The sequence below is a fragment of the Toxotes jaculatrix genome, chromosome 23, assembly GCF_017976425.1.
Source record: "Toxotes jaculatrix isolate fToxJac2 chromosome 23, fToxJac2.pri, whole genome shotgun sequence".
Taxonomy (NCBI): Eukaryota; Metazoa; Chordata; class Actinopteri; family Toxotidae; genus Toxotes; species Toxotes jaculatrix.
Window position 1 is genome coordinate 14,727,725 of NC_054416.1, and position 17,628 is coordinate 14,745,352.

At 40.6% G+C, this 17,628-nt stretch overlaps 1 protein-coding gene across 2 annotated transcripts; it reads left to right on the forward strand.

Annotated features, from left to right (window-relative positions):
• The first annotated feature begins 382 nt into the window (after positions 1-382).
• Positions 383-16,538, forward strand: htra3b (HtrA serine peptidase 3b). 2 transcript variants are annotated; one of them, XM_041031123.1, is made up of 10 exons: positions 383-938; positions 5,664-5,763; positions 6,383-6,515; positions 8,178-8,267; positions 11,849-12,043; positions 12,151-12,183; positions 12,474-12,588; positions 12,670-12,727; positions 13,055-13,150; positions 13,267-16,538. In XM_041031123.1, exons 1-10 carry the CDS (start codon positions 521-523, stop codon positions 13,433-13,435), a joined length of 1,407 nt encoding a protein of 468 aa, XP_040887057.1. In that variant the 5' UTR covers positions 383-520; the 3' UTR covers positions 13,436-16,538. The 2 variants fall into 2 exon arrangements, with proteins under 2 accessions (XP_040887057.1, XP_040887056.1); XM_041031122.1 differs by having other exon boundaries at positions 12,474-12,727.
• Positions 16,539-17,628: the final 1,090 nt, after the last annotated feature.

The window sequence follows — 17,628 nt, forward strand, 5'->3', positions numbered from 1 at the left end:
CTCCAGTTCTCTTAGTCTTCCTTTCGGAAACACTGTGACCTGGATGACCTGAAGAAAATCTTCACAGACATTGTCTGAATTGAATCCTTCTCAGGATGTTTTGAGTTTTTATATGTGTCCTAGGAGTGTGGAGAAGGTTGAAGAACAGTATTAAGGCCTTCATGATGGTAAATTAAATGCAAAATATGTATTTATATCCAAACATTTAAGGTGGTTGGTGCATTAGAGGAGCAGTTGAGGTGAGGTAAAGTCTAACTCTGAGGTCAGACACGGAAACAATGATGCTGCCAACCTCTGACTCTGAGCTCCGTCGCCACGCCTCATCCCTCATCTCCTCCCTCTCTGTCCGGTCTTTCCTCATTCTCAGATGCGCTCAGCTCTTCCAGCGGAGTGGGATGTTCACTGTCCACAAAGAGATGAGCAGTGCGGAGCTCGGGAACATGATCTCCGCATAAAATCTCTCTACCTCTCTTTAGTTTTTTTTTTTTTTTCCAACCTCAATTCCTCCTTTAAAAAAAAAATGCAGATCATCCTGTACACCGCTGTGTTCTTTTATCTCAAGGAGTCTGCCAGCGCTGCTGAGCCCACAGAAACATGCCCAACAAGGTGCGATGTGAGTACCTGCCCGAGCCCCAGCTGCCCCAGCGGTTACGTTCCGGACCGCTGCAACTGCTGCCTGGTGTGCGCTCAGGGGGAAGGAGAGCCGTGCGGCCGCAAGGAAGACCTGCCGTGCGGGGACGGACTGGAGTGTAAACACCCGGCGGGCAAGCGGCTCTCTAAGGGATTCTGTCGGTGCAAGTTCAGCCACGAAGTTTGCGGCAGCGACGGGAAGACCTACTCTAACGTGTGTCACCTGAAGGCGACCAGCAGGAAAGCCCTGCAACAGGGACAGTCTGGAATCACCCAGATCCAGAAAGGACCGTGTGAGACCAGCATAGGTATGATTTACGCATTGGTGGTTTCATTTCTAATGTCTTTAATCCAAGACTCTTGAATTTATAGTTCAACCAGTTCCACAACATAACCTCTATATTTTTTTTTTTTTTTTAGTTTTCTTAATTACTTCTTAATTACTTACTTTGGGTCTCACACACTGGCTGGTTTTGTGTTGTGCCTGCTGTAATGCGTTTTGCATTTGCACCTGCACCCTCCCTTAGTGACACTTCATTCTTTTATTTATTTTTTTTTAAATACTTGCTCGACAGGGTTTTGTTGCTCTTTGTTCAGCTTTAAAATACTCCAGAGTATTCTCTGTTGGATTCAGGTCACAGGACACACTTAGCCAAGTCATAGTTTTGGGATCATTGCCATGTTGGATTCTTCTTCTGCCAAGATTTTTGAGACTGGGAGTCATCTCTTCATTCAGTATTTGGTTATACTAACTTGCATTCATAACTCTATATATATGAATATCATTTCCCCCCCATTCCCATTTGCCCTCATGCAGCGACATATCAGCATACTCTCACCTCTAGGTTTAACTGTAAGCACTGTGCGGTCACTGTGGTGGTCCTGTGCCAGGTCCACGCCAAACATGCTGGACCTAATTTATTTCCATCCATCTATCCATCCATTTTCTATACCACTTAATCCGTCAGGGTCACTGGAGCCTATCCCAGCTGACTACGGGCGAGAGGCGGGGTACACCCTGGACTGGTCGCCAGTCAGTCGCAGGGCTGACACACAAAGACAGACAAGCACACACACACTCACACCTACGGCCAATGTAGAGTAGCCAGTTAACCGACAGTATCATTTTGGATTCAGCCCCCCCAAACACCCCCACCCACACCCCGCCTCAACAGACTGCCCCTGTGGCTTTTCTCAACTGTCTCCACATTAATAAGCGCCAAATTAACGAGGCTTGGAGTAATGCTTCACAGCACCTATAAACACTGGTTAGAGGGCAGGTGCAGTTTTAACAGCCTGTTACAGCAGATTTGAACCATTTATTTGGCACAGAGCACAGAGTGGGAATTAACCACACCTCCAGTAACAAAGCTGTCCTGCAGAACGTCCCTCCACCCAAACACATGAGTCCATGTGTTGTAGTCTGGGCTCCAGAAGGCCTTGCTTTTTTGCTTTTTTTTTTTTTTTTTTTAACTTGTTTGATGCTCGGGACTGATGTTTGGTGACAGATGATGTCACTTGTGTGCCACCAGAGGGAGGCATACCTGTAAATAAATAAAAGAAGAAGAATGGAGATTGTCCCTCTGGAGGCTTTATGGTCCTACATGCCTTTCCATTCAGCTTCTCACCAAACTCTTTAGTAATTTTCCACTTTTTTCAGCCTCGTCTGTGTAAATGTGACAGTGAATTCCACTGGTTGTCGTGCCATGTTTTTTTGGTACAAGAATGCACAACAGTTTCTGAATTTGCAGAGTCAGCGACTGGTATAACCTCAGCGGTTGCGAACCAGTGGTTTGAATGCTTTTGCTCAGTTGTACATTTGGTCTTGATTGACACAATCTTTATGTCTGCTTTGTCCCAGTCTTTGGAGCTCTCTGCCTGTCTTCATCTTAAGCCCCGTTCAACAGGATTTATTTCTCTAGAGGACGTTGAAGCACATATTTCTATGGTTGTCCACCCTCCAATGGGTCCTCCTCGCTTCAAATTTGAATCCAAAAACACACTGGCTCCAGGCCACGGCTGTAAAAAAGGAAAAAAAAAAAAGAAAAAGAAAGAAAACATTGCAAGAGACAGAACTGACAAGCTCATAAAATGTTAACACGCTAACATGCAGGTTTAATCTCCGAGCTGACAGCAGTATTTCCCCTTCGTTTTGCCGCCAATCCAGTGTCTTTCAGAACAATACCGTCCCCTTGAAAATGGTTGAAAATATAAAGTTTATAAACTGAAAGTATGATAGTATGAGGATATGATGCAGTGGTGTTACAGAGTGGAGCACCTTCCCTCTAAACTTTGACAGCAGCGTGAAGAGAGCACACAATCTGACAGGTTTAATTTAGGCCTGTCATCAAGTTACTCAGGAAATAACTTATAAGTTAACTAGTTAACTGTGACGTACCTCAAATTAGAGGCTAAGAATGTTTTTTTTCTACAATGCTCTGCTGACAATTTTTAGTCTCAGAGCTTAGCGAAACTGTGTTTTTCCAAACTCAGCATCTGAGCTCACCACTGCGCCCCAAATAACATTTCATATTCAGACACGTATTAATTCACACTGGCTTTATGCAGCAGGACACTGCACTGAAAGGAGCTACAATGCCAGCGAGGGGGGGGGTCTGAGGTCTGCTGAGCCTGCTCAGATATGGCTCGGATACAGAACCGTAGATTTAAGGCTTTCTTACTTTTGATTTTTTAGAAAAAAAGAATTTAGCAAAGGACAAAAATGAAATGGTTATTTAGGGCTATTTTCTTCAAACTCAATGTTAGTAATCTATGCGGCAAAGATGAATGATACACCACAACTAATGTGGGAGTTGGGACTTGGGGTTAATCACCCATATATATTTTTAGTTTACCACACCCATAAGGATGTAATGCTCCAGTGACATGGTGTATATGTGTGTATGTGAATGCATGTGTGTCAGCCACATACCCTTTAAACCCAGACAAAGTAAAGGGTTTGTGATCAAAAGGAAAACGTAAATAGAGTCTGCCACAATTTTGGGCTGCAGGGGCTTCCTGTTTCCTCAGTTGATATCTGTCATTTGGAAGTGTGAGAGAGAGTGTGTGTGTGTGGTAGTCAGTAAAGCAGGAAACTGTTTCATCCATCAATCTGTTGATCAGTGCTGATTCTAACATTTACAGACCGACATCCTGTACAGCTGCAGGCCAGACCGGCATTGTACACACAAATCATACACAGGTCTTTATAAATCTGATGCACAGTTTTGTGACTTTGAGTGTCTTTGCCTGCAACCTGCAAACAAAAGAACGCCATCAACAAGAAAACTAAAGTTATGTTATAACCGCTTGGGTTTTTATTTTTGTAGCCAAAATTTAAATTTTTGGTGTTTTTTTAAGTGACCAATTTCAAATGGACTTAAAAACAGGTGAAAAGAAACAGGCTTGTAGTTTTACATGACTTTCAGATTTGCCCAGTGTTATGGCTAACAATACTGACACATCCACAAATCCAACCTAATATGTTATTAAAGCTGCATTAACTAATTTCTGGCCACTAGGAGGCAGAAAAACATCTAAACAAGCTCGAAACAGCTTACCTTACAAACAGAGTGATGCCACTTTAATAGCGAGGTATTAGTGACCAACCCCAGTTAATTTCTGCGGTTTATTTTTCTGGTTAACAAACCATGGAGGATGTGACACTAGTGTAAAGAGATAAAAAACATTTGCTGCTTTTTTTTAGTTTGAATGGTGATTCAACGATATTTGGGCCATAAAAAAAAGTGTCTCTGTTAAGTCTGTTAGGTAGCAATGTAAAGACTTAAGCCCCACTGGCTTTGGGCTTTTGGCTGAATTCTGCGTGTCATTTGAGAATCTCTTTGCAGGGCTAAAATAAGAAACCACATGTTCCTCAAAGACTGACTTGGCTCAGCAGCACACTGTGCAGCTGTATAGACGGAATGTAACTCATTATTACGGGTTGAAACAGTGCAGGAGGTCACAACATGACCCCGTCATATTAAACTCTCCATCAGAACTGTCTAGTGTGTGCCATCAGGTGGGTTTGGTAATTTCCTGTCTCAGATTTACTCACTTTACATTTGACTGGAAGAAAAACTAAAAGCATTCAGGTCCTACACATCTTTTTTGTCAAAGTGACAAAAAACACTCCAATCTGGTGCCTATATTTACCTTAAATGTTTATATAAAAGATAAATCTAGTATTTTAAAACCAGAGTCCCATTTTTCCATCTTTTTTGGGCCTAAATGATTAATAGGGACAAAGATGGTTGGAATTTTTTTATTTCAATACTGAGCAAGAATGTGACGACTGGCAACCACAAAATAAGGCCTGCAATGTATAATTTATAGTTTTCTTTAAGACAACTCCAAAGGCCATGATTGGCCACTTACCCAAAACCAACATCATATTAACCAATCAGAAAGAAGCCCTAAACCATCCACGAAGCGGGACAGTCACTAATATAACCTATCAGGATGAACCTCGGTCCAGTTACGGTTGCCAGGGAGAAAAAAAGCCTTAGCACAGAACATCTGGATTGCATTAACATGATATATTCACTTTCCTCAGTGACCCACATTCCAACACACCTTAATAGAGACTTTGTCCTAAAGACACACAATTATAACAAAGTAAAAGAAATGAGAAAATAAAGAATAAATGATAAATAAATGATTGCTGCTAATATTTTCACAGTACGTCCATGAAAATGACTTGTTTTTGCCACTGAAAGATTCAGTCATGTATCTGACTGTTATAGATAAGTAGACTGGATGGACCATATTAATAGTTGCTCTGACTCCTATTGTCAAAACAGTTCAATGTTGACTCATGGTTGTTGAGTTACATCACCAAACCTTCTATCCCTCCTTTAGATCCTTCCTTTCAGTTCATGACATTGAGAAAGTCATCCATGCCTACTCAACCTCCTGGTTAGGTTACCGTAACACACTTTCCTCTCGGCCTACGTCACTCATTGAATTTGATCATTTTTAAATCAAAGTAATGGGTTGATTATTAAAATATATCATTCTTCTTGCTAGTATAGGTCCTTCACAAGCTGCCAGTCCTCGTTACAAGTTCAACTTCATAGCGGATGTAGTGGAGAAAATCGCCCCTGCTGTGGTCCACATTGAGCTCTTCCTCAGGTACTGACCATGCAATGCGTATGTGTCTGTGTGTATGTACTTGTACTTCTATCTTGAGGACCAATTAGGACCAATCTGAGTATAGACCTTACAGATTGAGGACATTTTGATCGGTCCTCACAACTTTCTCACGACTGTTTGAGGGTTAAGACTTGGTTTCATGGTTCAGGTTAGAATCAGGTTTAGGTTAGGGTAAGGGGCTAGGAAATGCATTATGCCAATGAGTGTCCTCACAAAGATATAAGCACAAATAGGTATGTGTTTGTGTTGTAGGGGTTTTGTTTTCATGTCAATGTGGAACATGTGACTTTAAAAGGTCAATTTTTAGAATCCATGAATAGGGGTGTCATAAGATACTTTATCTATCCTCTGGACTTGACACTTAGGCCATGAGTTTTGTTGTTTCATGTATTATAAACAGTCAGAATAGTGTAATTAGTTTGCCAGGATCCTTTAACTGCTATTCAGTCACATGTGAAGCATCATTGGGTAAAGCAACATTTAGCCATGATTATTAGGTTATAAATTAACCTGAAATAAAAATTACTCTGGAAAAAAAAAAAAAAAAAAAACTGGATCAGCTAGATGTGCTGATGCTTTCCCTCATCACATCCCCCAGGCATCCTCTCTTTGGCCGGAACATCCCTCTGTCGAGTGGATCTGGGTTTGTGATGTCAGAGAACGGACTGATTGTCACCAACGCCCATGTGGTCTCTAGCACTACGCCAGTGTCCGGTCAACAGCACCTCAAGGTAAAAAAAATCTAATTTTTCTGCAGTGATCCTTCGTCCTTTTCACTTTAAATAGTCTCATCTAGATCATTTGCTTATTGAAGCATGACATTCAGTGTTGTCATTGCACTTCCACAAAAATAGGGCCCCAGGTGCGAGACGTTCAGATGGATAATAATCTTATGTCTGTGTGTGTTAAGCACTGAGCTGGAGTCAGGATGTGGTTAGCTTAGCATAAAGCCTGGAAATAGAGTGAAACAGCTAGTCTGGCTCTGTCCAAACATAAAAAAAACACACCCTGCCAACTCTGATAAACATGTTTTATCTCATTTATTTGATCTGTACAAAAACTGCTTCTTGACTTTATTCATGCTCAAGCATGTGTGTGCAGCTTTCCTTGCTATAGTATTGTTATAGTATGAATTTCCGTTTGATAAGCATGAGGATACCAAACCTAAGGCTGTAGAAGGTTGCACACAGGCTGTTGTTTGCCAAGATATAATTCCAGTGTGTAACTCCCCCTAAAAAACAAATCTTGTTTCTGTTTGATTAAAGCAGATACAGCTGTTTACCAATGAGCTGTAGAGGGGTATTTTTGAACTTTGGACAGAGCCAGACTAGCTGTTTCTCCATTTCCTGTCTGTATTCTAAGCTAATTTTCTCCTGCCCTTTAACTCTACAGTTACTATAAGTCTCTGCAAGACAAAGAATAAGTGTATTTCCCAAAATGCTGAACTATTCCTTTAGCAATCGGAGCAGGTCCACTGAGTGTTGCATTGTCCACTCACTGATAGAATCTATATTATCCAGCTCGACTGATCACATATTGATTGTAGAGATGCCCTTAACCTTAACTCTTCACAGGTTAAAATATGTCTTCAATATTGTTCCCTGAAATTTTACCACCATAGCACGATTAAAAATTCATTGCATTGGAAACATGTTCCCTCTATCTATCCATCCATCCATCCATCCATCCATCCATCCATCCATCCATCTTGTCACAACTGTGCTAGGTTTGAACCCAAATGCATGACTCAATGAGGATTTCAAAATAACAGTCTTTATTCACAAACTAAAATTCTCTCGTGGCGAGGCAAAAAGTCAACAAACAAAATAAAAGACTACCAAAAAACAAAATCACTCTTAGTGAGGAGAAGCTACTAGAAAATAAAAGACTAAGTCCAAACACAAAATCACTCTAAGCGAGGAAAAATACTTGATAAAGAAATAAACCAAACAAAGTACCAACAAAACTAAACAATGGCTAGAAAGAGTAAACTGTGGACATGACCTGAAGAAAACGCTGGTTCTTCTATCAAGAGACAGAACAAACTGGCACAGAACAAAGGGAGACGCGGACAATATATAGACACTAGGTAATGGGGAACAGGTGGAAACAATCAGGGCGGGGAAGACAATCAGACTGGCAGGAACACAAGAGGAAGGGCAAGCTACCTGGAACACAAAGGGAGAACAGATTACAAAATAAAAGCGGAATTCACAAGACAACATAGCACAGGACAAAACATAACAAGACCTTATTTCCTCACTGTGACACATCTGTTTTCTCTAGATTTTAGAGAAATAACTAGGACAATGCTCACATTGTAGAAATCAAGTAAAATGCTCTTTCATTTGTAATGTTCTTGAAATCTAACTTTCTGTTATTCTTTTCTTAAGGTCCAGATGCATAATGGTGATGTATATGAAGCCAGCATCAAAGACATAGACAAAAAATCTGATATTGCCACCATCAAAATCAGCCCAAAGGTGAGTCCTCAGCATTCAACAAGCACAGGGTATGGTTTGTTTTCCTTGTGGGAAAATGTAAAAGTTTGATTTAATTAGTTTTAAGTGAATTATCGCTACACAAATCTTGAAATGTGAATATTCGTATAGATGGACGGCAGTAAAAACCTGCTTGGAGAAAAAAAACTGGACACAAACCAAACCTTTCATTGAAACCCTTCAGTGCTTGTGGGGTTTGTAAATTGGGGACGTGCATATTCAAATTTGGCCTCTCCCTCTGAATTTTCTTTTGCATTGCTTTAAATGATAAACATGTTGGGTTTTAATGTGTCCTTTATACGTTTCCATAAAAATCAGACTAACTTATTTGGTATCTTGGGACACGTTTGACATCTCTTCCCAAATCTGTTAGCTTTAGCCATTTAGCTAGCTTGAGCTTGCCTGTTTGCCAGATTATTAACTATAAAATCTAAAACACATGCTACATCTTCACCAGGTGACTTTTGTCACATTTTTGAAGCCAACTAAACCTAAAGCTGTTTAACACTTTTTGCTGGAACATTTATACAGGAAGAAGACCAGTAACTATCTGTTCCTCTGGACATTTCAGTGGACGTGATCTTTATAAGCTCACACAGTTGGGTGCAATAAATGTCCACCCCTCGACTGAAGTGCAAAATTAGTAACGGAAATAAAATAAACAGCAGTGGAGAGCCAGATTTTTACTCAGTGTGAAACTGTTTCATCTTTTCTCATGGCATGCAGCTACGAGGAGATGTGAATATGTTGTACATCTGGTCTACAACTGCAATGAAGTCACAACTTGGGTAAAGCCACATCTACAATAAAAGACAGTGTTATTATCACAGAAGATCTTGCAGGCATGTCAAATGATCCAGGCACATAAATAAACACACCATACTGTATATTGTCCCTGTGGTTTTTGACACAGTATGCTTGTATTTTTGTCAAAAACCTGGGGTGACTCACTTAACTTCATAAATTCTGGTTTTCCTTTAAATAGCCCACATTAAGAGCATCAAGCCATGACAAAGTGATTGAATGTTATCCCACATTTATCATGGAAAAGTACTTGGAAAGTACCTGAAACGCTAATGTGTCGTATCTCAGAGAACACCCAGATGTGTACAACAGATTTACAGCAAACATTCTTGGCTGTTTCTTGTGTAATGTCTGGACTCAGCTAAGATCTGGTGTTTTTGTCAGACCTCTGTTAAACTTTAACTTTGTTTTGACCCTTACAAAAAGTGAAGTTTATTCAAGTGTTCTATTAGCTTACTTCTTTTAGACTAAAAATCAGAAAGTCTGCTTTTGATGAACTTATATGAGATAAACTTAAGAAAGTTAGACTTAAGTAAACTTGGCTTATACTACTAAGTACACAGAAAAGTCTAAGTATATTTGGCCTGTACTTTGACTTAATCTTTTGATCAAGATATACTTGAAAAAGTAGAATGTTTTCGCATCCAGTATTTGTTTGTAGTGTTTAATTTATTAAGATAAGAAATTTGTTCTTAATCCTGAGTTTTATATATCATCTACTGGTAGTGAACATGAGTTCACTAAAAAATAAAATCTAAATAGAAACCTAGTAGATTAGTTTAGTAGTGCAAAAATAAGATATAGTGTCAAGCTGTGCAGCCAGGAACACGAGGGAAGAGGACCCAAATGCAGAAACCCCAGGACAGATGGAGGAGTGAACTAAAAGTCTTTTTTATGAAACTCAGAATCACTGGAACAGTCCCGGGCCAGAGAACAAAACTTAAGCAACTAAAAACCATCCAGGTCCTTAATTAATATCAAAAGGCAACCAAGGAAAGATCATGAGGGCAAAACACAAGGCACAGGTACAGGAATGAACACAAGGAGTAAACTTGGGGAAGCAAAGCAGAAAGAACACACTGGAACCAGTCAAACTGACAAGGACACAGGGGAACAATGAGACTTATATACACGAGGTAATAGGCAACAGGTGAAACCAATTAGGGCAGGGCAGACAATCACAAAAGGAGGGGAAACTAGACAAAGACAGGGAGTAGACTAAGACAAGATACACTAAGTACAAGGCATACAAAATAAAACAGGAAATACACGACCAAAACTCAAAAACCCAAAACGAGAGTAACTTCATTAGTTCATTCATTCATTCATTTTTGCCGCATAATGATAATTTAATTGAATCTTGAGTCTTGTTGTATGAGACAGGAAATACATTCAATGTGTGTGTTAATCTTCTGGATGTAAACACAGTCCTTTTTCCAGTAACACAGTAACAGACTAATCTCCGAATGAGCCTTTCACCAACGTCAGCAGACTAAACATTCCTGTTAACAGTGTGTGTCATGCGTCTAAAGGCAGGGTGATGTTCCACAGTTAGAATCCAAACCTCTCCAGGGGTGACACCAAATACCTCCAGCTCAGGTGTAAGGCTCATTCACAGCTCACACCACCTCAGGGGTTATTGGGGGGGGGGGGGGGTTTGTGCCGTGCTCTTGCATAAATTCCCAGCTGATGTTGAGGCCGACTGTCATCCTGACCCTTGGCTGGACTCTCTGTTTGAACGGCTGTTACTTTACATAAATGCAAATATTCCTTATCTTTTTATGAACATTTTCCCCAAATTTGATTTGGCAACTTTGGAAACTTGGGGATTTTCTCTGGAAATGAAATACATTTCTATTTGTTTGAGCAATGCAGCGTGTGTGCCAAGATGAAGACACTGGTGGGTGGGTCATTCTGAGTCAAATCATCAGCATCTGCTTTCAAAAAAAAAAAACCTTAAATATCAGTGGGTCTCAGAGTGACCGAAGGCCGACATCCCTGCACAGGCAGAACTGGACTGTGACCAGAACAGGGAGGAGTGAAAGAAAGAGAAACACTCCACCTTAAAGAAAATCCTCAACAGAGCGGTTCAGCTCATTCCTTCGCTCTCTCCGTCACACCACCTGTCTGCTGAGCATATGTTTCCACTCAGCGTTGTACTTCTCCTCCCTTTCCCTTCACCTCCTCAACACCCCTTTTTTTGTCCTCTTCATCATATCAGCTCGCTTTTTCTCCCTTTGCGGACACTTTCTTATTTCACATTTGTCTTCATAATGTTGCAGACATGTTGAAATTTCTGATTGCTGGTTGTTGGTGTTTTGACACCCTCTATTTGCACTCTGGGTTTTTGGAACTGAAAAAATGCAGCAAAAAAAAAGCTGTTAAAGTGGCTGAATTAGCACAAATGCAGCACAGATTTTGTATTTTTTGCTTCGTATTACCTGTAAGTTAGCAAAGCATTTGACTACTCACTAGTGTAATTGAAGAGAAGGGTTCCTTTAGAAACACTCCAACATAAGCCCAGCTATCCAAAGCATGTGGGCACATATATGAAAATTTATCACCTCAATAATCTCTCACATCTGTCTTTTATTCTTTACTGTGACTTCTGGGTTTAATCTACAGGTTGAGCTGCTATTTTATTTACAGTAGTATGCACCCGCCTATTGTTACAAGGTTTAAATTCCAGCTGAAATGAACTGAATGTCTGTATATTTATATCTTACCCTGGGTTTCTTTTTAATCTGTTCATTTTCCAGATAAATCTACCTGTGTTGTTTCTGGGCCACAGCGCAGACCTGAGGCCGGGGGAGTTTGTGGTTGCGATCGGCAGCCCCTTTGCCCTCCAGAACACTGTCACCACTGGCATCGTCAGCACCGCCCAGAGAGATGGCAAGGAGCTGGGCCTCAGGGACTCTGACATGGACTACATCCAGACGGATGCTATTATCAATGTGAGACTACAGCAAGGCTCTGAGTCAAAATTATTGTTAAGCAGTGCAAAAACGGGAAATTATAAGGTGTTTGCCCATTATGTACATTTTTTTCTTCTTCTTCACAGTACGGGAACTCAGGAGGACCTCTTGTTAATTTGGTAAGCTTTTGGTTTCCTACCTAGAGGCCTTCATGACTGCCGTAAAATACCTTTCTTTTCTTGGCTCTTGTTAAACTTACAGGATAGACTACACCGACTGTTTTCACAAGCCCTGGCTTTGCATCGGCAGGAACATAGCACCTTTAAACTCTTGATCTTGATGACAGCAACTCAAGACATTTTTTTCTACTTGTATACTCACATTAATTTTCCGTGAAGAAAAAAAAAACAAACAACCAACCTCAAAATAGTCATTTTGGATTTGTCTATTCTGTGTCTCTGTCTTCGAGGATGGGGAGGTGATCGGCATCAACACTCTGAAGGTTGCAGCAGGAATCTCATTTGCCATTCCCTCCGACAGGATCACCCGCTTCCTCAACGATTCCCTCGACAAGCATAACAAAGGTGAGCCCGACAGTGAGGTCAGCCAGGATAGGCTGTGTGCCTGTGAGCATCCTAATGAATATACAGCTAACTCTTTTTCAGATGTGAGGTCATTAAAGAAGCGGTTCATCGGAATAAGGATGTTGACAATCACACCAACGTAAGTATGAACTGATTATAATTATGTGTCAATGGGAAACTTGTCCAGGTCCTTACTTGCTGGCCTTTTTCAAAGCATGTTACATCACAACCATAAATATCCTGCTCAGAGCAGGTAACAGCGCAGCTGTTTGCGTTACCAGCACAAACAGTTACGCTTATGTATGATGCTTCTCAGCATCATACATTAGGTCATATATGTTCTATGTTTCTAAAATTATTCAAAGTTTGAATGCTGATAAAAGTAGTATATTAAAAATAGATTTTCAATCTCAGCGAGACTTTCTTGGACTTTCTTTGAGAGTGGATGCATGCATATGTGTTCCAGGTTAACTGAAGAGCTAAAACAGCAAAACCCAGATTTTCCTGATGTTACCAGTGGGATTTATGTCCATGAGGTCGTTCCTCACTCACCTGCACAGAAGTAGGTTTAATTTAATCTTTCATTCCTCAGTGTACAGTTCCTTATTTATATATAATTAGAGTACAATGCATTAAAGACCAATAACAGTAGTTCTTTCTTCCTCTCTCTGTCTCTAGAGGTGGAATCAAAGACGGTGACATCATTGTGAAACTCAACGGCAGACCTCTGAAGACAACAACTGACCTGCAGGGGGCACTGCAGGAGGAGACAGCCCTGCTTCTGGAAGTCAGGAGGGACAACGATGACCTGCTCTTTAACATCGAACCTGACGTTATCATGCAGTAGACTGCTGCAATCACAGCGCTCCTGCAGAGGTAGACCAACATCTAAGGCCTCTATTTTTTTGGAAGAACATGTTGAATGGTCGAAGCTCTGCATCGGGGAAGTAGTATTTATGTCAAGCACACACATCTTCTGATACTTTGTAACTGGCTGTTAACTTGACAGTACCAAAACAAAAGGACAGTATCTGTAAGGACAACGTGGTTCAATACAGTTTTGGCACCAAGGATTTACATCTGAACCACCCTCCTGTTCAGATCGGGCCAACGTTGGAACACCCTACAGAATCTCTTAAACCCAAACCCATTTTATGTACCTTAACTATGTATTTGTTTCACATTGGTTATGCATTTTTTGAACCAGAAGACACATTTACATGCAGCCCAAAAATAATAAACCAACATTGGTTGTTGGGCAGCATCTTACAGTGGACATCACATCAATTGTAAGATAAAAGCAAAGCTGATGAATGCACTGATGAATAAAAAACTTTAGGGCAAACTCCAGTCACCTTCATCAACTCTGTTTTTATAGGGTATAGATGGTTCTTAACAATATCAGTCATTACAAAAATCTTTGGGTTGGTTAAAGCTACAAAATACCAAAGAGACATACTCTTTGGACATGGTGTCTTGGACAGTGGACTACCCTATTTTCATTATGACTACTTTGTAGCCATAATGAAAATAGGGTTTTAGTTTTTTTGATATTGGCTTCCAATTAAGTCAGTCAGTGTAGTCCACTGCTGATATGATAGACAGTGCTTCTGTCCATCTCCTCCAACAGTGTCCAAAACCCTTTCCCCCACACCTTTCTGATGTCTGATTGAGCTTTCAACATATTTAGATAATGCTATTGTCATAGCACAGGCAGCACTGGAGAGATAATCTGTTGTCATGTCCAGGGAAATTAATTAGCACGAAACCTTTGGGCTATCCCAGCTTTTGCAGTGGTTGAGAACCAAAAAGAAACCATGTGGGCCGACCTGTGAGACTGAGTTGTCCCCCTCGGTTGCTTCACTTGACTTCTATTGTGTCAACTCCCTTGCTCCATGGTAGGAGCTGGGCTTAGCTTAGCTCTCGTTGTCAGTCATGCCGTGCGCGTGGCGGGTTTCAGTTCAGTGATGTTAACAAATAGAGACAGAAATGCAACAAACCAAAACACATCATGGTTGAACTGCATTTGGCACCAATCAATAGGATAAATGAAAATCTGTGACTGTGATACTATTACTTTGTTTGAAGCACATTGAAGCTTGGGACAGGAATACTCAGTTACTCTGCAATGAACGCGCTGTGAGTGATCGCATCTGGAGAGAAGGTGGAGGTTAACCTTTTAGCCTTTTGCATGGGTGGGTGGCGTCCTCCTTGATGCATGAAATGGGACACAGGCTCTAAACCAAGTGCAGACCCTGACCTGGCCACATTCCAGACTCTGCAGTTGGATGTTAGGCACTATAATATGAAACACTTGATATTTTTGTGTTTGTCTTTTACATCTGCTGTCATGGCTGGTCATGCTATAGTAAGTTGTAGCTGATTTGCCGACATCCACTGACTCCCGAACAAAGTGAACAAGATGCAATACTTGAGATGGGGGCATTATAAGGCGTCATTGCAAAGCACATCATGATCTACGTACATGTGGAGCATGATACAGTGGGCTTCCTTAGCAAGCTCTCTAGCAGCCTGATGACTCTAGCAGTAACCAGTATTGTATACTGCTTCATGTCTGTGCTCTGCTTGAATTTCTGTTAACTGACCAAACTGATACTCTTCAAATGGCATTTTGTTAGCCAGCTAACACTACTGTTAGCTACTGCATTACATCGCATACATTAAAGCGGGTCTAAGATATCTTTTGGCCACTTTGGTGCAGCACAACCAGCTTAAACGTGCTAGCGTATTTACACATCAGTATTAGGACATGGAGCAACATTAGCATTGATTTGGAGTCATATTTATGCCCACGATTCACTCTGTTTTGGTCTCCACCAATCCCTGAGAAAAATATCTGACTCTTAAGCTGCTAAGTGCTCCACCATGTTCACCAGCTAGTCTTTAACCTTGTCTGTCTGTGGTTAAGAACAAGATAAGCTCCTGATGACTACAATAATGAGTGTGAACCAAAACGGTAAAGTTGCAGGCCATGAAACCAAAACAACGCTGAAAGATGCCCCACAGAGCTGAGGGGAACTGGAGAGTTGGTGATAATTCTCTGTGGAGCTGTCACTGGTAGGGACCCCTTTCATGTTAAAAATAGTCATGTGATATATTTTACTATACAAATATTGATTAGTGCAACTTTAACATTCATTACTTGGCTCATTAAGCTGTTGGCTAGATTGCATGGTACTGAAACTTACAAAAACTCTTTATGCTCAAGCTAAATGAATCTTGGACCCATCTCTGTACTGTACACAGTGATGAAATTTCCCTTACTGTTAGAGCTTTCCTTTAACCAACATTAGCGAATGGCTAATTTTCCAGTGGACACTCCATGATGCTGCCACGTGGCTACAAAGCCTGTACAATAAACAATATATGGGAAACAGCAGACTGAATTCTGAATGGGTTGATATAAAAAGAATTATGAATATGGCATTATTTTGAATATTGTTTTCAAATCTTACATTTTTGTTAAATTGTTTAAAGATAAAAGTAGAATGATGTTGAAATTATTTGTGTTAAATTTTAGAAAGAAAAAAGTTCTTCTTCTGACAAGTCTGTGTTAAGTATAACAACAAGCTTCCAGTTTAAGTTTGAGAAAGCGTTTATATGTCAAAGCCCATGTCGCAACATTGTCATTGTACCTCTGGTTAACGGTTGCTATGATGTATGTTGTCCTTGTATTACCAAATGTGAGCCATGTTTGTGTTGATTTAGTTTAAATGATGTACTCTGTTGGAATGAAGAGCACAAAATGTGAGTGTATTTTTTTTGTCATTCCTTCACCTCTGTTTCTGCTTTGGTTTGTGCTTTTAGTTTGAAAAGACTCATATTTTTAATCACGTCGACAAAACCAAATGTTTACACACAAGTTGCAGACAAAGCGATACTCAACATTAGCCTTTGGAAGTAACTTTTTTTTTTTCACCAAATAAAGTTTTCACAAATTTTCACAAAGTTTGCTTTATTAATTTATGTTTGTTTCATCTGTACTGTGTTGTTGTGGAAATCCAAATTATTCATTATTTCATCCACATTTCTTCACCCTAAAATCTAGGTCATAGGCAATGACTCATGGAATGATGGAATGTTTTTTGTGGGAAACATTTAGGAGCTGCTCAGCGTGGTCGCACAGTGTCTGACTGTGTGGGAAGACGGCTGAACTCTCTCTCGTATCCAGTCGTAAACATTCCTGAGTGGAAACAAGTCTCCCATGTTGAAATGCAGTGAAAAAACACAAAGGAAACTCTTTTGCGGTTTAAAGTCCCTGCAGACAGACGATCATTTTCAGCCATAACCATTCTTTCCTTCCCTGCTCTTGACAGGTAATGGGTTTATTTTTAACACTGCAGTCTCTCAACAAGGCTGTGGTCAGGATCTCAGCATGATGAGGAAAAATAAAGCACAACATTATATAATTATTATTCAGGTTTTTATCCTTTAGCATGCAGGGACCAAGCTGTTTTACAGCCAACAAAGGCCCCAAGGACCTATCCCACCCCTGACTCGTAAAAAAGGAAGAAGCAGGAATGATGTCCATCACCATTCTACAGGGGGAGCCACTCAGTCCACGAATGAAGAGACAAACTCCTCAACCACAGAGAGCAACAAAGGTAAAAAGTAAATGCTGCTTTTACTGTCCATTTTGTGATAACTTGCTGAACAAATGCCCTCAGTTTCAGAGCTTCATCATTAAGAAGAAAAATGCATGGATTAAAAAAAACAAAGGAAAAGAAGAAATGCTGGTGGTGGTGTGCAAGCTGCTCAGGTTGATTAAGAGTAGGCCACTCAGTGGAGGCCCATGTCCATTGCCACGCCCAGTCCCTGGGACTGGCTGGGTCTTGTTGAAAGTGAAACAAGTCTGCCTGCGTCCTGTCAACTCGGACTTCAGATACATTTGCAGATCTTGACGATTGGCCTAAAAGCACCCCCTGTTCGCCTCTGCCAGTAAACCAGGACTACATGGAACACAGACTCAAGTGTTTCCAGGATGAAGACCTCCTCTAGATCCATCAGCAAACCTGTAAC